This window comes from Haliotis rubra, unplaced genomic scaffold, assembly GCF_003918875.1.
Source record: "Haliotis rubra isolate DU_JTF1 unplaced genomic scaffold, ASM391887v1 Scf409, whole genome shotgun sequence".
Classification (NCBI taxonomy): Eukaryota; Metazoa; Mollusca; class Gastropoda; order Lepetellida; family Haliotidae; genus Haliotis; species Haliotis rubra.
Window position 1 is genome coordinate 961,768 of NW_025767090.1, and position 17,007 is coordinate 978,774.

A 17,007-nucleotide genomic window follows, 5' to 3' on the forward strand; every position below is an offset into this window, starting at 1 on the left:
CATTACACATGTTGTGTTGCTGATGATAACACATGTTGTGTTGCTGATGATAACATGTACCGTTTGTGTTGATGATAACATTAACATTACGATGATAACATTACACGTTGTTGCTGATGATAACATTACACATGTTGTGTTGCTGATGATAACATTACACATGTTGTGTTGCTGATGATAACATTACACATGTTGTGTTGCTGATGATAACATTACTGATGATAACATTACGTTGTGTTGCTGATGATAAACATTTGTGTTGCTGATGATAACATTACACGTTGTGTTGCTGATGATAACATTACACATGTTGTGTTGCTGATGATAACATTACACATGTTGTGTTGCTGATGATAACATTACACGTTGTGTTGCTGATGATAACATTACACATGTTGTGTTGCTGATGATAACATTACACGTTGTGTTGCTGATGATAATAACATTACACATTACATGTTGTGTTGCTGATGATAACATTACACGTGTTGTGTTGCTGATGATAACATTACACGTTGTGTTGATGATGATAACATTACACGTTGTGTTGCTGATGATAACACTGACATTACATTACACGTTGTGTTGCTGATGATAACATTACGTTACATGTTGATGTTGCTTGTGATGATAACATTACACATGTTGTGTTGCTGATGATAACATTACACATGCGTTGTGTTGCTGATGATAACATTACACATGATAACATTGCTGTGTTGCTGATGATAACATTACACATGTTGTGTTGCTGATGATAACATTACACATGTTGTGTTGCTGATGATAACATTACACATGTTGTGTTGCTGATGATAACATTACACATGTTGTGTTGCTGATGATAACATTACACGTTGTGTTGCTGATGATAACATTACACATGTTGTGTTGCTGATGATAACATTACACATGTGTTGTGTTGCTGATGTTGTTGTTGATGATAACATTACATGTTGTGTTGCTGATGATAACATTACATGTTGTGTTGCTGATGATAACATTACACGCGTTGTGTTGCTGATGTGATAACATTACATGTTGTGTTGCTGATGATAACATTACCGTTGTGTTGTTGCTGATGATAACATTACATGTTGTGTTGCTGATGATAACATTACACATGTTGTGTTGCTGATGATAACATTACACGTTGTGTTGCTGATGATAACATTACACGTTGTGTTGCTGATGATAACATTACACGTTGTGTTGCTGATGATAACATTACACGTTGTGTTGCTGATGATAACATTACACGTTGTGTTGCTGATGATAACATTACACGTTGTGTTGCTGATGATAACATTACACATGTTGTGTTGCTGATGATAACATTACACGTTGTGTTGCTGATAATAACATTATGATAACATTACACATGTTGTGTTGCTGATGATAACATTACGTGCGTTGTGTTGCTGATGATAACATTACACATGTTGTTGTGTTGCTGATGATAACATTACACGTTGTGTTGCTGATGATAACATTACACGTTGTGTTGCTGATGATAACATTACACATGTTGTGTTGCTGATGATAACATTACACATGTTGTGTTGCTGATGATAACATTACACATGTTGTGTTGCTGATGATAACATTACACACATTGTGTTGCTGATGATAACATTACACATGTTGTGTTGCTGATGATAACATTACATGTTGTGTTGCTGATGATAACATTACACGTTGTGTTGCTGATGATAACATTACACATGTTGTGTTGCTGATGATAACATTACACATGTTGTGTTGCTGATGATAACATTACACATGTTGTGTTGCTGATGATAACATTACATGTTGTGTTGCTGATGATAACATTACACATGTTGTGTTGCTGATGATAACATTACACATGTTGTGTTGCTGATGATAACATTACACATGTTGTGTTGCTGATGATAACATTACACATGTTGTGTTGCTGATGATAACATTACACATGTTGTGTATGATGCTGTTTTATATTGGCCATGTTTATGATAATACCATTAGTTATTGACAGCATAGTTACACGTGGTTGTATTGCAGTTGTCAAGTGTACGGCCAGATGGACACACAACTCAAGGCGATGCCGAGGAATCAAGTGTCTTGAGAAGAGTATTGCAGACAAGTAGGTCAACTCAAATCTGAGAATGTCTTCCTAACTACATATTCTCATCAAGAAATACATGTATATGTTTTCGAAACATCTACACACTGTATACAAACTTCTGAATGAGGATGTGATGCACATTATGTTGGTAAAACACAGCTGAGTAAAAAATCTTTAAAGCAACTGTTTTCTTGTATCAAAACTTGAATGGGCATGTAATATTTCCGTAGATTTGAGTCTCTGCAAGGCACCTGTGAGACACTACCTCTATCACTGCCAGAGTGGACATCTAGTCTCCAGTCTCCCACCAGTTGCCATTCAGCCAGCAGAAGGTATGTGTTGTTGCTTCCATTCATAATGCACATAGCAAGAAAAATGGACTGAACATTTTAGGTCACCAAAACACAATAAGTACATTTATAATTAGTATATACAGTAAGCTATATTGATACTCCTTACAATACTGGAAACACCTTCAAATACAGCTTGAAATATTGAAACTACTTGAAATCCTGAAACTATACTGACCCACAAAAAGAAACGCGGGCCTTTCAAAACCAAATGTAAGATTTTGTTCTTACAAAGTGGTGTATTTATAATGATTGTATCCTTTTGTTAACATGTTTTCAATCCAAATTGACTGTTATTACTAACAACAGTGTTTTTGTCTGATGAAAAGCATATCGACAAAACGCACTTAAAAGGGCAGACGGGTGAAGGTTCGTGTAACTGTAAAATGCAAATGCATGTGCATGTCGCGGACAACCCACCAATGAAAGCAAGTCCCAAAGTCGCCTGGAAATCATTTTTCTTTGACACAATCACCATGGCACTTAATTCTACAAGGGATCAGAGGAAGCAAGTCTTGGACGAAGGCAAGTTGGCCAGACTGTAATGGAGGGTTGCCAATCATTTTAATGTTCATGTTAGGACCATCTACCACTGCAGGAGTGGTATCAGGTCACTAACAGCATCCAAGACCATCCACACAGTGGGCGACCTTCAGTAAAATCACAACGCCAAGACCGACAGATTGAGCACAACCAACTGCAGGATCGCCTTCCTAGAGCTTAATGGAAACAGCACGCCAGGCCATTGGGACTCACAGCAGACCCATGAGTGCTGATATTAGTCCATCAACGCTTATGCTGTTGAAACCTCTGCTGTGACAGACAATGTCATAGTCCTATCCTCACCGCACAAACTGACTGCAATGGGCAACTCCAGCATTGAAATTGGCATTATCAACAATGGAGAACTGTCCTTTTCTTATGAAAGCCGGATATTGTGTTTGGACGTCGACGGCAGAGTGAGAGGTATGGTGAAGGCGCAGAAACTGTTTCCCAAGGAGTGTATTGTTCAAAGATACTCGTGGTGTGGTCCAAGCATCATGGTGTGGGGCTTAATCGGGTCTGAACAGTTAGTTGACACCGCGGTGTTCCAGAATCTTGGTCCAGGATGAGGAAATGAAGTGACAGCTGCTCATGCTGTATTGACCAAGTCGAAGACCCCACGCTTGTACCACATTTTGACATTACAGAAATCGTGATCTTCAGCAAGAAAACGCCAGCGCCCACACTGCCAAAGCAACATTGACGCCCTTAGACAACATGGCATGCAAACCCTACAATGGCCTGCAGTCCACATTTGAATCAAATAGAACACCTTGGTGACCCCAACCAAGGCTGACAACTACGGCTGGACTCCATCAACTGACTAATTCATTCCATGTACAGATGGTGCAACGCTTCAATTAGGAGTGAATTACAGTGTGTGCTTTAAGAAACCGCTTATCGGTGCAACATTTCTTTTGTGGTTCAGTATACTTTTAAAAACAGAAACTACTTTGAAATACTGAAACTCCTTGAAATACTGAAACAACTTGAAATACTGAAACATCTTGAAATGCTGAAACTCCTTGAAATACTGAAACTACTTGAAATGCTGAAACCCCTTGAAATACTTGAAACAACTTGAAATACTGAAACATCTTGAAATGCTGAAACTACTTGAAATACTGAAACTACTTGAAATACTGAAACATCTTGAAATACTGAAACATCTTGAAATGCTGAAACTACTTGAAATACTGAAACATCTTGAAATACTGAAACATCTTGAAATGCTGAAACTACTTGAAATACTGAAACTACTTGAAATGCTGAAACTACTTGAAATACTGAAACAACTTGAAATACTGAAACAACTTGAAATACTGAAACAACTTGAAATACTGAAACAACTTGAAATACTGAAACATCTTGAAATACTGAAACCCTTTGAAATACTGAAACAACTTGAAATGCTGAAACATCTGAAATACTGAAACATCTTGAAATGCTGAAACTCCTTGAAATACTGAAACAACTTGAAATGCTGAAACATCTTGAAATACTGAAACTACTTGAAATACTGAAACTACTTGAAATACTGACACCACTTTGAAACCACTTGAAATGCTGAAATGCTGACACTACTTGAAATACTGAAACTTTGACTGAAATACTGAAATACTTGACAACTACTTGAAATACTGAAACTACTTGAAATACTGAAACTACCTGAAATGCTGACACTACTTGAAATGCTGACACTACTTGAAATACTGAAACTACTTGAAATACTGAAACAACTTGAAATGCTGAAACTACTTGAAATACTGAAACTACTTGAAATACTGAAATACTGAAACTGAAACTTTGAAATACTGAAACTACTTGAAATACTGAAACATGAAACTTTGAAATACTGAAACTACTTGAAATACTGAAACTACTTTGAAATACTGAAACTACTTGAAATACTTGAAACTACTTTGAAATACTGAAACCATTTGAAATGCTGAAACTACTTGAAATGCTGAAACTACTTGAAATGCTGACACTACTTGAAATGCTGAAACTACTTGAAATACTGAAACTACTTGAAATACTGACACTACTTGAAATGCTGAAACTACTTGAAATACTGAAACTACTTGAAATGCTGAAACTACTTGAAATGCTGAAACCACTTGAAATACTGAAACTACTTGAAATACTGAAACCATCTTGAAATGCTGAAACTACTTGAAATAATGAAACTACTTGAAACTACTGAAATAAACATCTTGAAATACTGAAACATCTTGAAATACTGAAACTACTTGAAATACTTGAAACTACTTGAAATACTGAAACACTACTTGAAATGCTGAAACTACTTGAAATACTGAAACCACTTGAAATACTGAAACCATCTTTGAAATAATTGAACTACTTGAAACATCTTGAAATAAATGCTGAAACCACTTGAAACTACTTGAAATGCTGATCGAACTACTTGAAATGCTGAAACACACGGAAATACACTACTTGAAATAAACTGAAACCATTTGAAATACTGAAACACTTTGAAATGCTGAAACTTGAAATACTTGAAACATCTTGAAATACTGAAACATTGAAAACACTGACTTGAAATGAAACTGAAACTACTTGAAATGCTGACACCACTTTGAAATAAACTGAAACTACTTGAAATACTGACACTACTTGAAATACTGAAACTACCTGAAATGCTGACACTACTTGAAATGCTGACACTACTTGAAATACTGAAACTACTTGAAATACTGAAACATCTTGAAATGCTGAAACTACTTGAAATGCTGAAACTACTTGAAATACTGAAACATCTTGAAATACTGAAACATCTTGAAATACTGAAACTACTTGAAATACCGAAACTACTTGAAATACTGAAACTACTTGAAATGCTGAAACTACTTGAAATGCTGAAACTACTTGAAATACTGAAACATCTTGAAATACTGAAACTACTTGAAATACTGAAACTACTTGAAATGCTGAAACTACTTGAAATGCTGAAACTACTTTGAAATATTGAAACTACTTGAAATTGAAATAAATGAAACCACTTTGAAATGCTGAAACCATCTTGAAATACTGAAACTACTTGAAATACTGAAACTACTTGAAATACTGAAACCACTTGAAATGCTGAAACTACTTGAAATGCTGAAACTACTTGAAATGCTGAAACTACTTGAAATGCTGAAACTACTTGAAATGCTGAAACTACTTGAAATGCTGACACTACATAATGTACTTCAGAGACTATAACTGTGTTATGTGATGAAGCTAATTATTAAAACAGAATTTCCTGAAATACTTAAAATATAGAAGCTAGTTAGTATAGATAAATTACTCCAATAAACGAACTATTTAATATGCTGAAACCACTTCAAATACTATAATACTTCTAGTCCTGAAACAAAGTGATATGTTGAAATTACTGAAGTAAAATGGAAATATGACAGCGAAAAAGTGTTACAGAACATTGTGAAGGGGGTTAGCAAACTATCATTATGTCCTACTGAAAATCTACATGTTTAAAAAATATATAATACAATTGGAAAAAACTGGGTTTTTTTCATGAAATCTTCTCATAAAGCATAAAATTTGAACCATGTGTCAAAGAAATACCAAGATTGATAGCTAGTACCTAATGGATGGGGACAGTTCATTGTCCTGCTTCATGCTATTCCTCAGTTTCTGAAGAAATAGGAATCTTTGTACTCAATTCATCTTGATTGGATGTGTATTTTGACAACTGAACTTGTTGGTACGGTGGAAGGCTGTAGATCTGTGATATATAGTGGAGCTGCATCTCTTTTCACTCGCTTCCTGGATGTTGCAGTTTAATGTTAAAACAATGCTTGTAGCCTTAAGGTGATTCCAGTAACTATTGCAAACTTATGTAACAGCAGTCCATCATTTGAAAACCAATGACTGTGTATGGTACAGTGGAATTTAGACAACAGCACTATCTGTGGTGTGACTTGATTAGGCTCCAGTCTTACTTGTACTTGTGTTGTTTCAGCCGAGCCAGATTAAGAGAAGCCATGGACTTCTCGCAGAGCACAAAACTCCTAGCAGAGCTGAGCACAAGGCTGCCTTCATCAGCTCCTCCACGCTGTGATGTCATCATGGTGACAGCCACGCTGTGTTTTGCATGTGTGTGTGTGTATTCAGGATGTTCAAGGAAAGTGATGGTTTTGTGGGATCATCACGGGCAAGGTTCTTGTTCAGGTTTCAGTTAACGAGAACATAAGAAGTCTGTACTTGGTGTCTCTGTGGATCGTCTCACATGAACTTGGATGACTCAGTTTGTACTTGGTGTCTCTTCCCGCAATGACGTAGTTGCAATGTATATCCAGTCTGATCCAGTCTGATCCAGTCTAATTGCTGGTATCTGGAGCTGAATTTATGATCATATGACATTTGTGTGTACACAGTCTGACAACCTTTCTTGCAGATTTGTTTCCTGAAAGGATTATGTTCTAGAGTCCTGGGTCTACAGCAGTGTATGAAATAAGCCAAAAACCAGCCAGACATCAGTGCTGGTAACTCTCAAAATGTTACCACCCCAAAATGGATTTAATTAGACCAAATATGGTGAATTTACTCAGATATGTGGAACATCAATAATTTTTACCAGACCATCGGGCTGGCTAGCTGTAAATTTAGACCGTCGGGTCAGAAATCTAGCCCATCTCGGGCTGTCAGACGGGCCTTATTTCATACACACTGTCCACAGACCTGTTTGCTCCTGTGGATTTGACTGTAGTTCCTATGAATTGTGAGTGAAAAATTGAGATCCAGTTGAACACTGAATAGAAATTTGGCTGAACAAGATTTCATTGACATTGGTTCTGCCATTTTGTTTTGTGAAACTTGTATAAGCAGTCTTCTTGTGTGTGTCAGTTCCATAGCTCCATGAAGCGTGCAGGGATCCAGTTAGGTCACAGGATTAAACTGGGTGCAGCTCCTTCAGTCAGTGAACTTGTCACATGCATGGAACTTCCATCTCTACTCTGACATCTTGGTGAGTTCTTTCCCTAAGCAAAGGAAATGACAGGTGAAAGATTTGAGTGTAAACAGTGATGAAAGCCGTGATTTTGGTCGGATTCTCAACTGATGGATGAAGATACAGAGAAATGTTCCTGCCAGAAAATATATAATAATTGTTCCTTTTGAAATGAAAATTAAAAAGGGAATTGTTAAAGGAGCACAGTGGAACCCCACTTATCTGGACCCCAGCTATCTGGAAACCTTCCCTAACAGACCATATTTATGTGAAACAAAATACTTATGATATATATGTATATAAAATTCTTATTTTATCCTAAAATCTGTTTTCTGTATTCAGACAGTTAATTTCAATTACCAACAGTGCAAAATATACACCTTTGTGTCCCACTCTGCAGACAGCGACCACCATGTGGTTATCTTGAGATAACAGTGTTAATTTTGTTCCTGATATCACATGTTCCAGTTATAGAAAGTATTCATTGTACATCTGATTGATCTGTGTGATTTATTTTATTATATATTGTTTATCAAAACAGCACAAACTCACTGGGAATTTTACACGAGATTACTTCACTACAGCTCGTTCAGCTTGACCTAAGCTACTGTACATATGCATGCCCCGGGAGGTCAAATGACACAAACGGCAGGTCGAGTTGACTTCATTAAATAGGGGAGCAAAGAATGTTATTGATGTTGCATTCGTGCAAAACATGCATACATGGATTCGCTACTTAAACTTGCCCCCGAAAAAACAACACTTGAAAAACAATCATTTCATGTTTTAACTGAATTGTTTATACAGTCATATGCTATTTAGTTTGGTTTACTAACTTTACAACGTGTACAGACGCCAGTTACTTTCTCTCAATCCGTTTCACTTCGCTGTCACCTCAACAACCAGTTCAATTATCACTTTTCTGTCTTTCCATGTTCAACTGCAATATGTTTTAGCTTCATTTTAAAAGAGAGTTAGGATATTGCTGACGATATCTCGACCCTGAGATGTGGAACGGCGACCTTGTCTCGCTGTTCGACATGTTGACAATTAACTGACAAAGGTGCACCCCTTCACAATAATAGGACTCTAACCATCTGTGACACGGTCATGCAATTCATTAGTATTCACTGGATCAGGTCAAGCTGAATGAGCTGTAGTGATGCCTTTCAGTGAACGCTGACAGAAATGGATACAAATTTAGTAATTATATTTGAAGCATTAAAATCTGTATATGTATAGCCTGAATATTATTTGCCAACATGACTTGTTCTGAACTGAATGGTGACTGATATAATTGTTCCTTGCTTAAACAATATCCAGCAATAGTTTGGTCGATTGGTACTGCATTACGGTCATGTTTAATTGTTTGATCGGCATTCTGGAATATGGTGAGTCAAGAATAAGGCATACAACTTTATGGATGACAACTGCTTATATATTGCATAGAGTTACGCTTTCAGTTTAGATTCTTACATCATTTACAACCTCAAATCTTTTAACCTGAAAACAGTGTAAGAATCTAACATATGTTATATTTGGGATTACATTTTCTCAGCAAAGTACAGATTCTAGTACTTTTGTTGGGTTGACTCCCCATCCAGGATTCTCGAACTCCACACCCTCAGAGTCAGGCACTCTAATTGCCAGCACACAGTCAGATGCCTAGACCGCTCAATCCATCATGCTTCCACAAAACTGGAAGTGGGACAACTGGTAGTCTAGACTGCGGACTTTGTGTACCCCTCTGATGAGTGTTAATTGGCACGGCTCCCACGGCCGAAAGTTATGAAATACACAATGCCATTTTAGAAAGTGGTCAAATGTAACATATTCTAGTACTTTTTGGGTTGAGTCCCATCCGGGATTCGAACCCACACCCTCAGAGTCAGGCACCTAATCGCCAGCACACACATATGTTACATTTGATTCTTTGTGTGACATATTAATGGTTTCAGGTACAATTTATTCTGACCTTGCAGAAAATGCCCTGAAAATATATTAATATGTACTTTCGAACTAAATCACCTGTAAATCGGGAGAAAACGTGCACAGCTGATATTTCTGAGAAAATGCACATGGTAATCTTAATCCCTGCTTCTAAACAATGCCTAGCAAAGCAGGAAACACAATTAAATGGTAAATCATTATGTCCAGTGAAGAGCAACTGCAAAACTTTTTTGTTGTTGTAAATGACCAAGTTTCTTATCACCCGAGGTTAACTGAGGGGATATGACAATTAAATTTTGACTTCGCAAAATACTCACATGATCTTAAGCATTATACAGTAGAGGATTTTTGCTTCCATAGAACTTGGGTAAGTGGGTCAACAGTCGAGATACAGCTATCCCAAAACTATTTATACAGATTAAATGAGAGGAAAAGCAAGTGTCCCAATAAGCAAGATTCAACAATATTCATATCTAAAATATGTGTCCTATGACTTGTGTGTGTTGCTGTACACAATCTGCACTTGCTGGGCCGGACAGAGTTTGTAGTGGTAGTTACACTGTTAAAGATGTAGAGAATATATGGAATGACGTAGTTGTAGCACATGGTTGCTTGGTTGCAAATTAAACTTTGAGGCTTGCATTCCATTAAAAAAATCATAAGTGAACATTTTGACGTTTTCTGCATACAAAATGAAATACAGAATTCTAAGTGACATCACATCTTGCCTATGAATAGAAGCCTCAGGTGTCACGGTAATATAGGTCTCCCACCATTGCTAGTGAATACACTGACCTTGCTCTCACCTTGCATGTGTGGTGGATTGCCTGTCAAGCTTCTTGGCATGGTGTGCTTACTGTAGTCACATGATGAAAACATTCTCCAACATTCCAGGTAATAATGGTTGACCACTGCTAGCACACAGCACCGGGAAGCAATGGCACGTGTCTATTCTCCAACATCCCAGGTAATAATGGTTGACCACTGCTAGCACACAGCACCGCAGTAATGGCACGTCTATTCTCCAACATCCCAGGTAATAATGGTTGACCACTGCCAGCACACAGCACTGCAAGTAATGGCACGTGTCTATTCTCCAACATCCCAGGTAATAATGGTTGACCACCGCTAGCACACAGCACACCGAAGCAATGGCACGTGTCTATTCTCCAACATCCCAGGTAATAATGGTTGACCACTGCTAGCACACAGCACCGCAGTAATGGCAACGTCTGCCCATTCTCCAACATCCCAGGTAATAATGGTTGACCACTGCTAGCACACAGCACTGCAAGTAATGGCACGGTGTCTATTCTCCAACATCCCAGGTAATAATGGTTGACCACTGCTAGCACACAGCACCGAAGTAATAATGGCACGTGTCTATTCTCCAACATCCCAGGTAATAATGGTTGACCACTGCTAGCACACAGCACCGCAAGTAATGGCACTTGTCTATTCTCCAACATCCCAGGTAATAATGGTTGACCACTTCTAGCACACAGCACCGGAAGTAATGGCACTTGTCTATTCTCCAACATCCCAGGTAATAATGGCTGACCACTGCTAGCACACAGCACCGGAAGTAATGGCACTCAACTTCCCAGGTAATAATGGTTGACCACTGCTAGCACACAGCACCGGAAGTAATGGCACGTGTCTATTCTCCAACATCTCAGGTAATAATGGTTGACCACTGCTAGCACACAGCACCGGAAGTAATGGCACGTGTCTATTCTCCAACATCTCAGGTAATAATGGTTGACCACTGCTAGCACACAGCACCGGAAGTAATGGCACTTGTCTGTTCTCCAACATTCCAGGTAATAATGGTTGACCACTGCTAGCACACAGCACCGCAAGTAATGGCACTTGTCTATTCTCCAACATCCCAGGTAATAATGGTTGACCACTGCTAGCACACAGCACCGGAAGTAATGGCACTTGTTTATTCTCCAACTTCCCAGGTAATAATGGTTGACCACTTCTAGCACACAGCACCGGAAGTAATGGCACTCAACTTCCCAGGTAATAATGGTTGACCACTTCTAGCACACAGCACCGCAAGTAATGGCACTTGCCTGAAACTGATGGAGTTACATGTCAAACAAATTGATATTGTTTCATTTCTCATCTGTATGTTCAGTTGACCTCCTGAACATAAACATCTGCAAGAAACGGATTTCTTTTTATGATTTTATGATTTAAAAAAAAACGAATCAGACAGCAGTACATGTGTGAATGTCACAACTGGCAAAAGGTTTGAGAACGTTCTATACATGGATTGTGAATGTCACAAGTGGCAAGAGGTTTGAGAACGTTCTATACATGGATTGTGAATGTCACAACTGGCAAGAGGATTGAGAACGTTTCTATACATGGATTGTGAATGTCACAACTGGCAAGAGGTTTGAGAAGGTTCTATACATGGATTGTGAATGTCACAACTGGCAAGAGGTTTTGAGAATGTTCTATACATGGATTGTGAATGTCACAACTAGCAAGAGGTTTGAGAACGTTCTATACATGGATTGTGAATGTTGAATGCATGGGATTTATTACTGACCAAGAAAATATTTTCCTCAGAATGATCGGGTATTTTTGTAACTTGACATTCTCCATGCCATTACCGATCAGACATAGAATCCATTGATACCATCATCACCATCACCCTGTACTCACAGACATCAGACAGTACACCCATCACCACCATCACCCTGTACTACAGACAGACAGTACACCCATCATCACCATCACCCTGTACTACACACATCAGACAGTACACCCATCACCACCATCACACTGTACTACAGAGAGACAGTACACCCATCATCACCATCACCCTGTACTACAGACATCAGACAGTACACCTATCACCCTGCAATACACACATCAGACAGTACACCCATCATCACCATCACCCTGTACTACAGACATCAGACTGTACACCCATCACCACCATCACCCTGTACTACAGACAGACAGTACACTCATCATTACAATCACCCTGTACTACACACATCAGACAGTACACCCATCACCACCATCACCCTGCACTACACACATCAGACAGAACACACATCACCCTGTACTACACACATCAGACAGAACACCGATCACCCTGTACTACACACATCAGACAGTACACCCATCACCACCATCACCCTGCACTACACACATGATACAGTACACCCATTATCACCATAACCCTGCACTAAACACATCAGACAGAACAGCCATCACAACCATTACCCTGTACTACACACATCAGACAGTACACACATCACCCTGTACTACACACATCAGACAGTACACCCATCACCACCATCACCCTGCACTACACACATCAGACAGTACACCCACCACCCTGTACTACACACATCAGACAGTACACCCATCAAAACCATCACCCTGTATTGCACACATCAGGCAGTACATCCACCACCCTGTACTACACACATCAGACAGTACACCCATCACCACCATAAACATGTACTGCACACATCAGACAGTACACCCACCACCCTGTACTACACACATCAGACAGTACACCGATCACCCTGTACTACACACATCAGACAGTACACCCATCACCACCATCACCCTGTACGACACACATCAGACAGTACAGTCATCACAATCATCACCCTGTACTACACACATCAGACAGTACACACATCACCCTGTACTACACACATCAGACAATACACCCATCACCACCATCACCCTGTACTACACACATCAGACAGTACACCCATCACCACCATCACCCTGTACTACACACATCAGACAGTACACCCATCACCACCATCACCCTGTACTACACACATGATACAGTACACCCATCACCACCATCACCCTGTACTACACACATCAGACAGTACACCCATCACCACCATCACCCTGTACTACACACATGATACAGTACACCCATCACCACCATCACCCTGTACTACACACATCAGACAGTACACCCATCACCACCATCACCCTGTACTACACACATCAGACAGTACACCCATCACCACCATCACCCTGTACTACACACATCAGACAGTACACCCATTATCACCATAACCCTGCACTAAACACATCAGACAGAACAGCCATCACAACCATTACCCTGTACTACACACATCAGACAGAACAGCCATCACTACCCTGTACATCATACACCCACACTGTACTGTACTACAGACATCAGACAGTACACCTATCACCCTGCAATACACACATCAGACACTACACCCATCATCACCATCACCCTGTACTACAGACATCAGACTGTACACCCATCACCACCATCACCCTGTACTACAGACAGACAGTACACTCATCATTACAATCACCCTGTACTACACACATCAGACAGTACACCCATCACCACCATCACCCTGCACTACACACATCAGACAGAACACACATCACCCTGTACTACACACATCAGACAGAACACTGATCACCCTCACCCTGTACTACACACATCAGACAGTACACCCATCACCACCATCACCCTGTACTACACACATGATACAGTACACCCATTATCACCATAACCCTGCACTAAACACATCAGACAGAACAGCCATCACAACCATTACCCTGTACTACACACATCAGACAGTACACACATCACCCTGTACTACACACATCAGACAGTACACCCATCACCACCATCATCACCCTGTACTACACACATCAGACAGTACACCCACCACCCTGTACTCACACACACATCAGACAGTACACACATCAAAACCATCACCCTGTATTGGTACATCAGGCAGTACACCCACCACCCTGTACTACACACAGACAGTACACACATCACCCTGTACTACACACATCAGACAGTACACCCATCACCACCATCGCCCTGCACTCACACACATGATACAGTACACCCATTACCACCATAACTCTGCACTAAACACATCAGACAGTACAGCCATCACAACCATCACCCTGTACTACGCACATCAGACAGTACACCCACCAATTTATTACTGTACTACACACATCAGATGCAAACATCAGAGTACACACATCACCCTGTACTACACACACATCAGACAGTACACTCCATCACCACCATCACCCTGCACTACACACATGATACAGTACACCCATTATCACCATAACCGTGCACTAAACACATCAGACAGTACAGCCATCACAAGCATCACCCTGTACTACACACATCAGACAGTACACACATCACCCTGTACTACACACACTAAACAATACACCCATCAGCACCATCACCCTGTACTACACACATCAGACAGTACACCCATCACCATCATTACCCTGTACTACACACATCAGACAGTACACCCACCACCCTGCACTACACACATCAGACAGTACACCCATCAAACCATCACCCTGTACTGCACACATCAGACAGTACACCCACCATGCTGTACTACACACATCAGACAGTACACACATCACCCTGTACTACACACATCAGACAGTACACCCATCACCACCATCACCCTGTACTACACACATCAGACAGTACACCCACCACCCTGTACTACACACATCAGACAGTACACCCATCAAACCATCACCCTGTATTGCACACATCAGGCAGTACACCCACCACCCTGTACTACACACATCAGACAGTACACACATCACCCTGTACTACACACATCAGACAGTACACCCATCACCACCATCGCCCTGCACTACACACATGATACAGTACACCCATTACCACCATAACCCTGCACTAAACACATCAGACAGTACAGCCATCACAACCATCACCCTGTACTACGCACATCAGACAGTACACCCACCACCCTGTACTACACACATCAGACAATACACCCATCACCCTGTACTACACACACATCAGACAGTACACCCATCACCACCATCACCCTGCACTACACATTACATGATACAGTACACCCATTATCACCATAACTGTGCACTAAACACATCAGACAGAACAGCCATCACAAGCATCACCCCTGTACTATTACACACATCAGACAGTACACACATCACCCTGTACTCATTACACACACTTAAACAATACACCTATCAGCACCATCACCCTGTACTACACACATCAGACAGTACACCCATCACCATCATTACCCTGTACTACACACATCAGACAGTACACCCACCACCCTGCACTACACACATCAGACAGTACACCCATCAAAACCATCACCCTGTACTGCACACATCAGACAGTACACCCACCATGCTGTACTACACACATCAGACAGTACACCCACCACCCTGTACGACACACATCAGACAGTACACCCATCACCACCATCACCCTGTCGACACACATCAGACAGTACACCCACCACCCTGTACTACACACATCAGACAGTACACACATCACCCTGTACTACACAAATCAGACAATACACCCATCACCACCATCACCCTGTACTACACACACCAGACAGTACACCCATCAAAACAATCACCCTGTACTACACACATCAGACAGTACACCCACCACCCTGTACTACACACATCAGACAGTACACCCATCAAAACAATGAACATGTACTGCACACATCAGACAGTACACCCATCACCACCATCACCCTGTACTACACACACCAGACAGTACACCCATCAAAACAATCATCCTGTACTACACACATCAGACAGTACACCCACCACCCTGTACTACACACATCAGACAGTACACCCATCAAAACCATCACGATGTACTGCACACATCAGACAGTACACCCATCACCACCATCACCCTGTACCACACACATCAGACAGGACAGCCATCACCACCATCAAAATGTACTACACACATCAGAGAGTACACCCTTCACCACCATCAACATGTACTGCACACATCAGACAGTACAGCCATCACCACCATCACCCTGCACTCCACATATCAGACAGTACACCCATCACCAACATCACCCTGTACCACACACATCAGACAGTACAACCATCACCACCACCCTGACAGTACACCTATCACCACTATCACACTGCAGTACACACATCAGACAGGACACCCATCACTCTGTACTACACACTTCAGAGAGGACACCCATCACATC

The 17,007-nt window shown here is 40.5% G+C and overlaps 1 protein-coding gene and 1 long non-coding RNA gene across 2 annotated transcripts in view; both read left to right on the forward strand.

The window, feature by feature from the left end:
- The window catches only part of LOC124287949 (protein phosphatase 1 regulatory subunit SDS22-like), a 107,274-nt gene extending 99,690 nt beyond the window's left edge, over window positions 1-7,584 (forward strand). The window contains exons 13-15 of the mRNA XM_046724443.1: window positions 2,044-2,125; window positions 2,338-2,439; window positions 6,992-7,584. Of these exons, the coding sequence (XP_046580399.1) occupies window positions 2,044-2,125; window positions 2,338-2,439; window positions 6,992-7,211 (404 nt within the window). The 3' untranslated portion in view covers window positions 7,212-7,584. The remainder of the gene's footprint in view (window positions 1-2,043; window positions 2,126-2,337; window positions 2,440-6,991) is intronic.
- Window positions 7,585-8,806: 1,222 nt separating this feature from the next.
- On the forward strand, window positions 8,807-11,905 carry LOC124287937. Its single transcript, XR_006901343.1, has 3 exons — window positions 8,807-9,181; window positions 11,331-11,474; window positions 11,536-11,905. It is a non-coding gene; the product is annotated as an uncharacterized LOC124287937 (long non-coding RNA).
- Window positions 11,906-17,007: the final 5,102 nt, after the last annotated feature.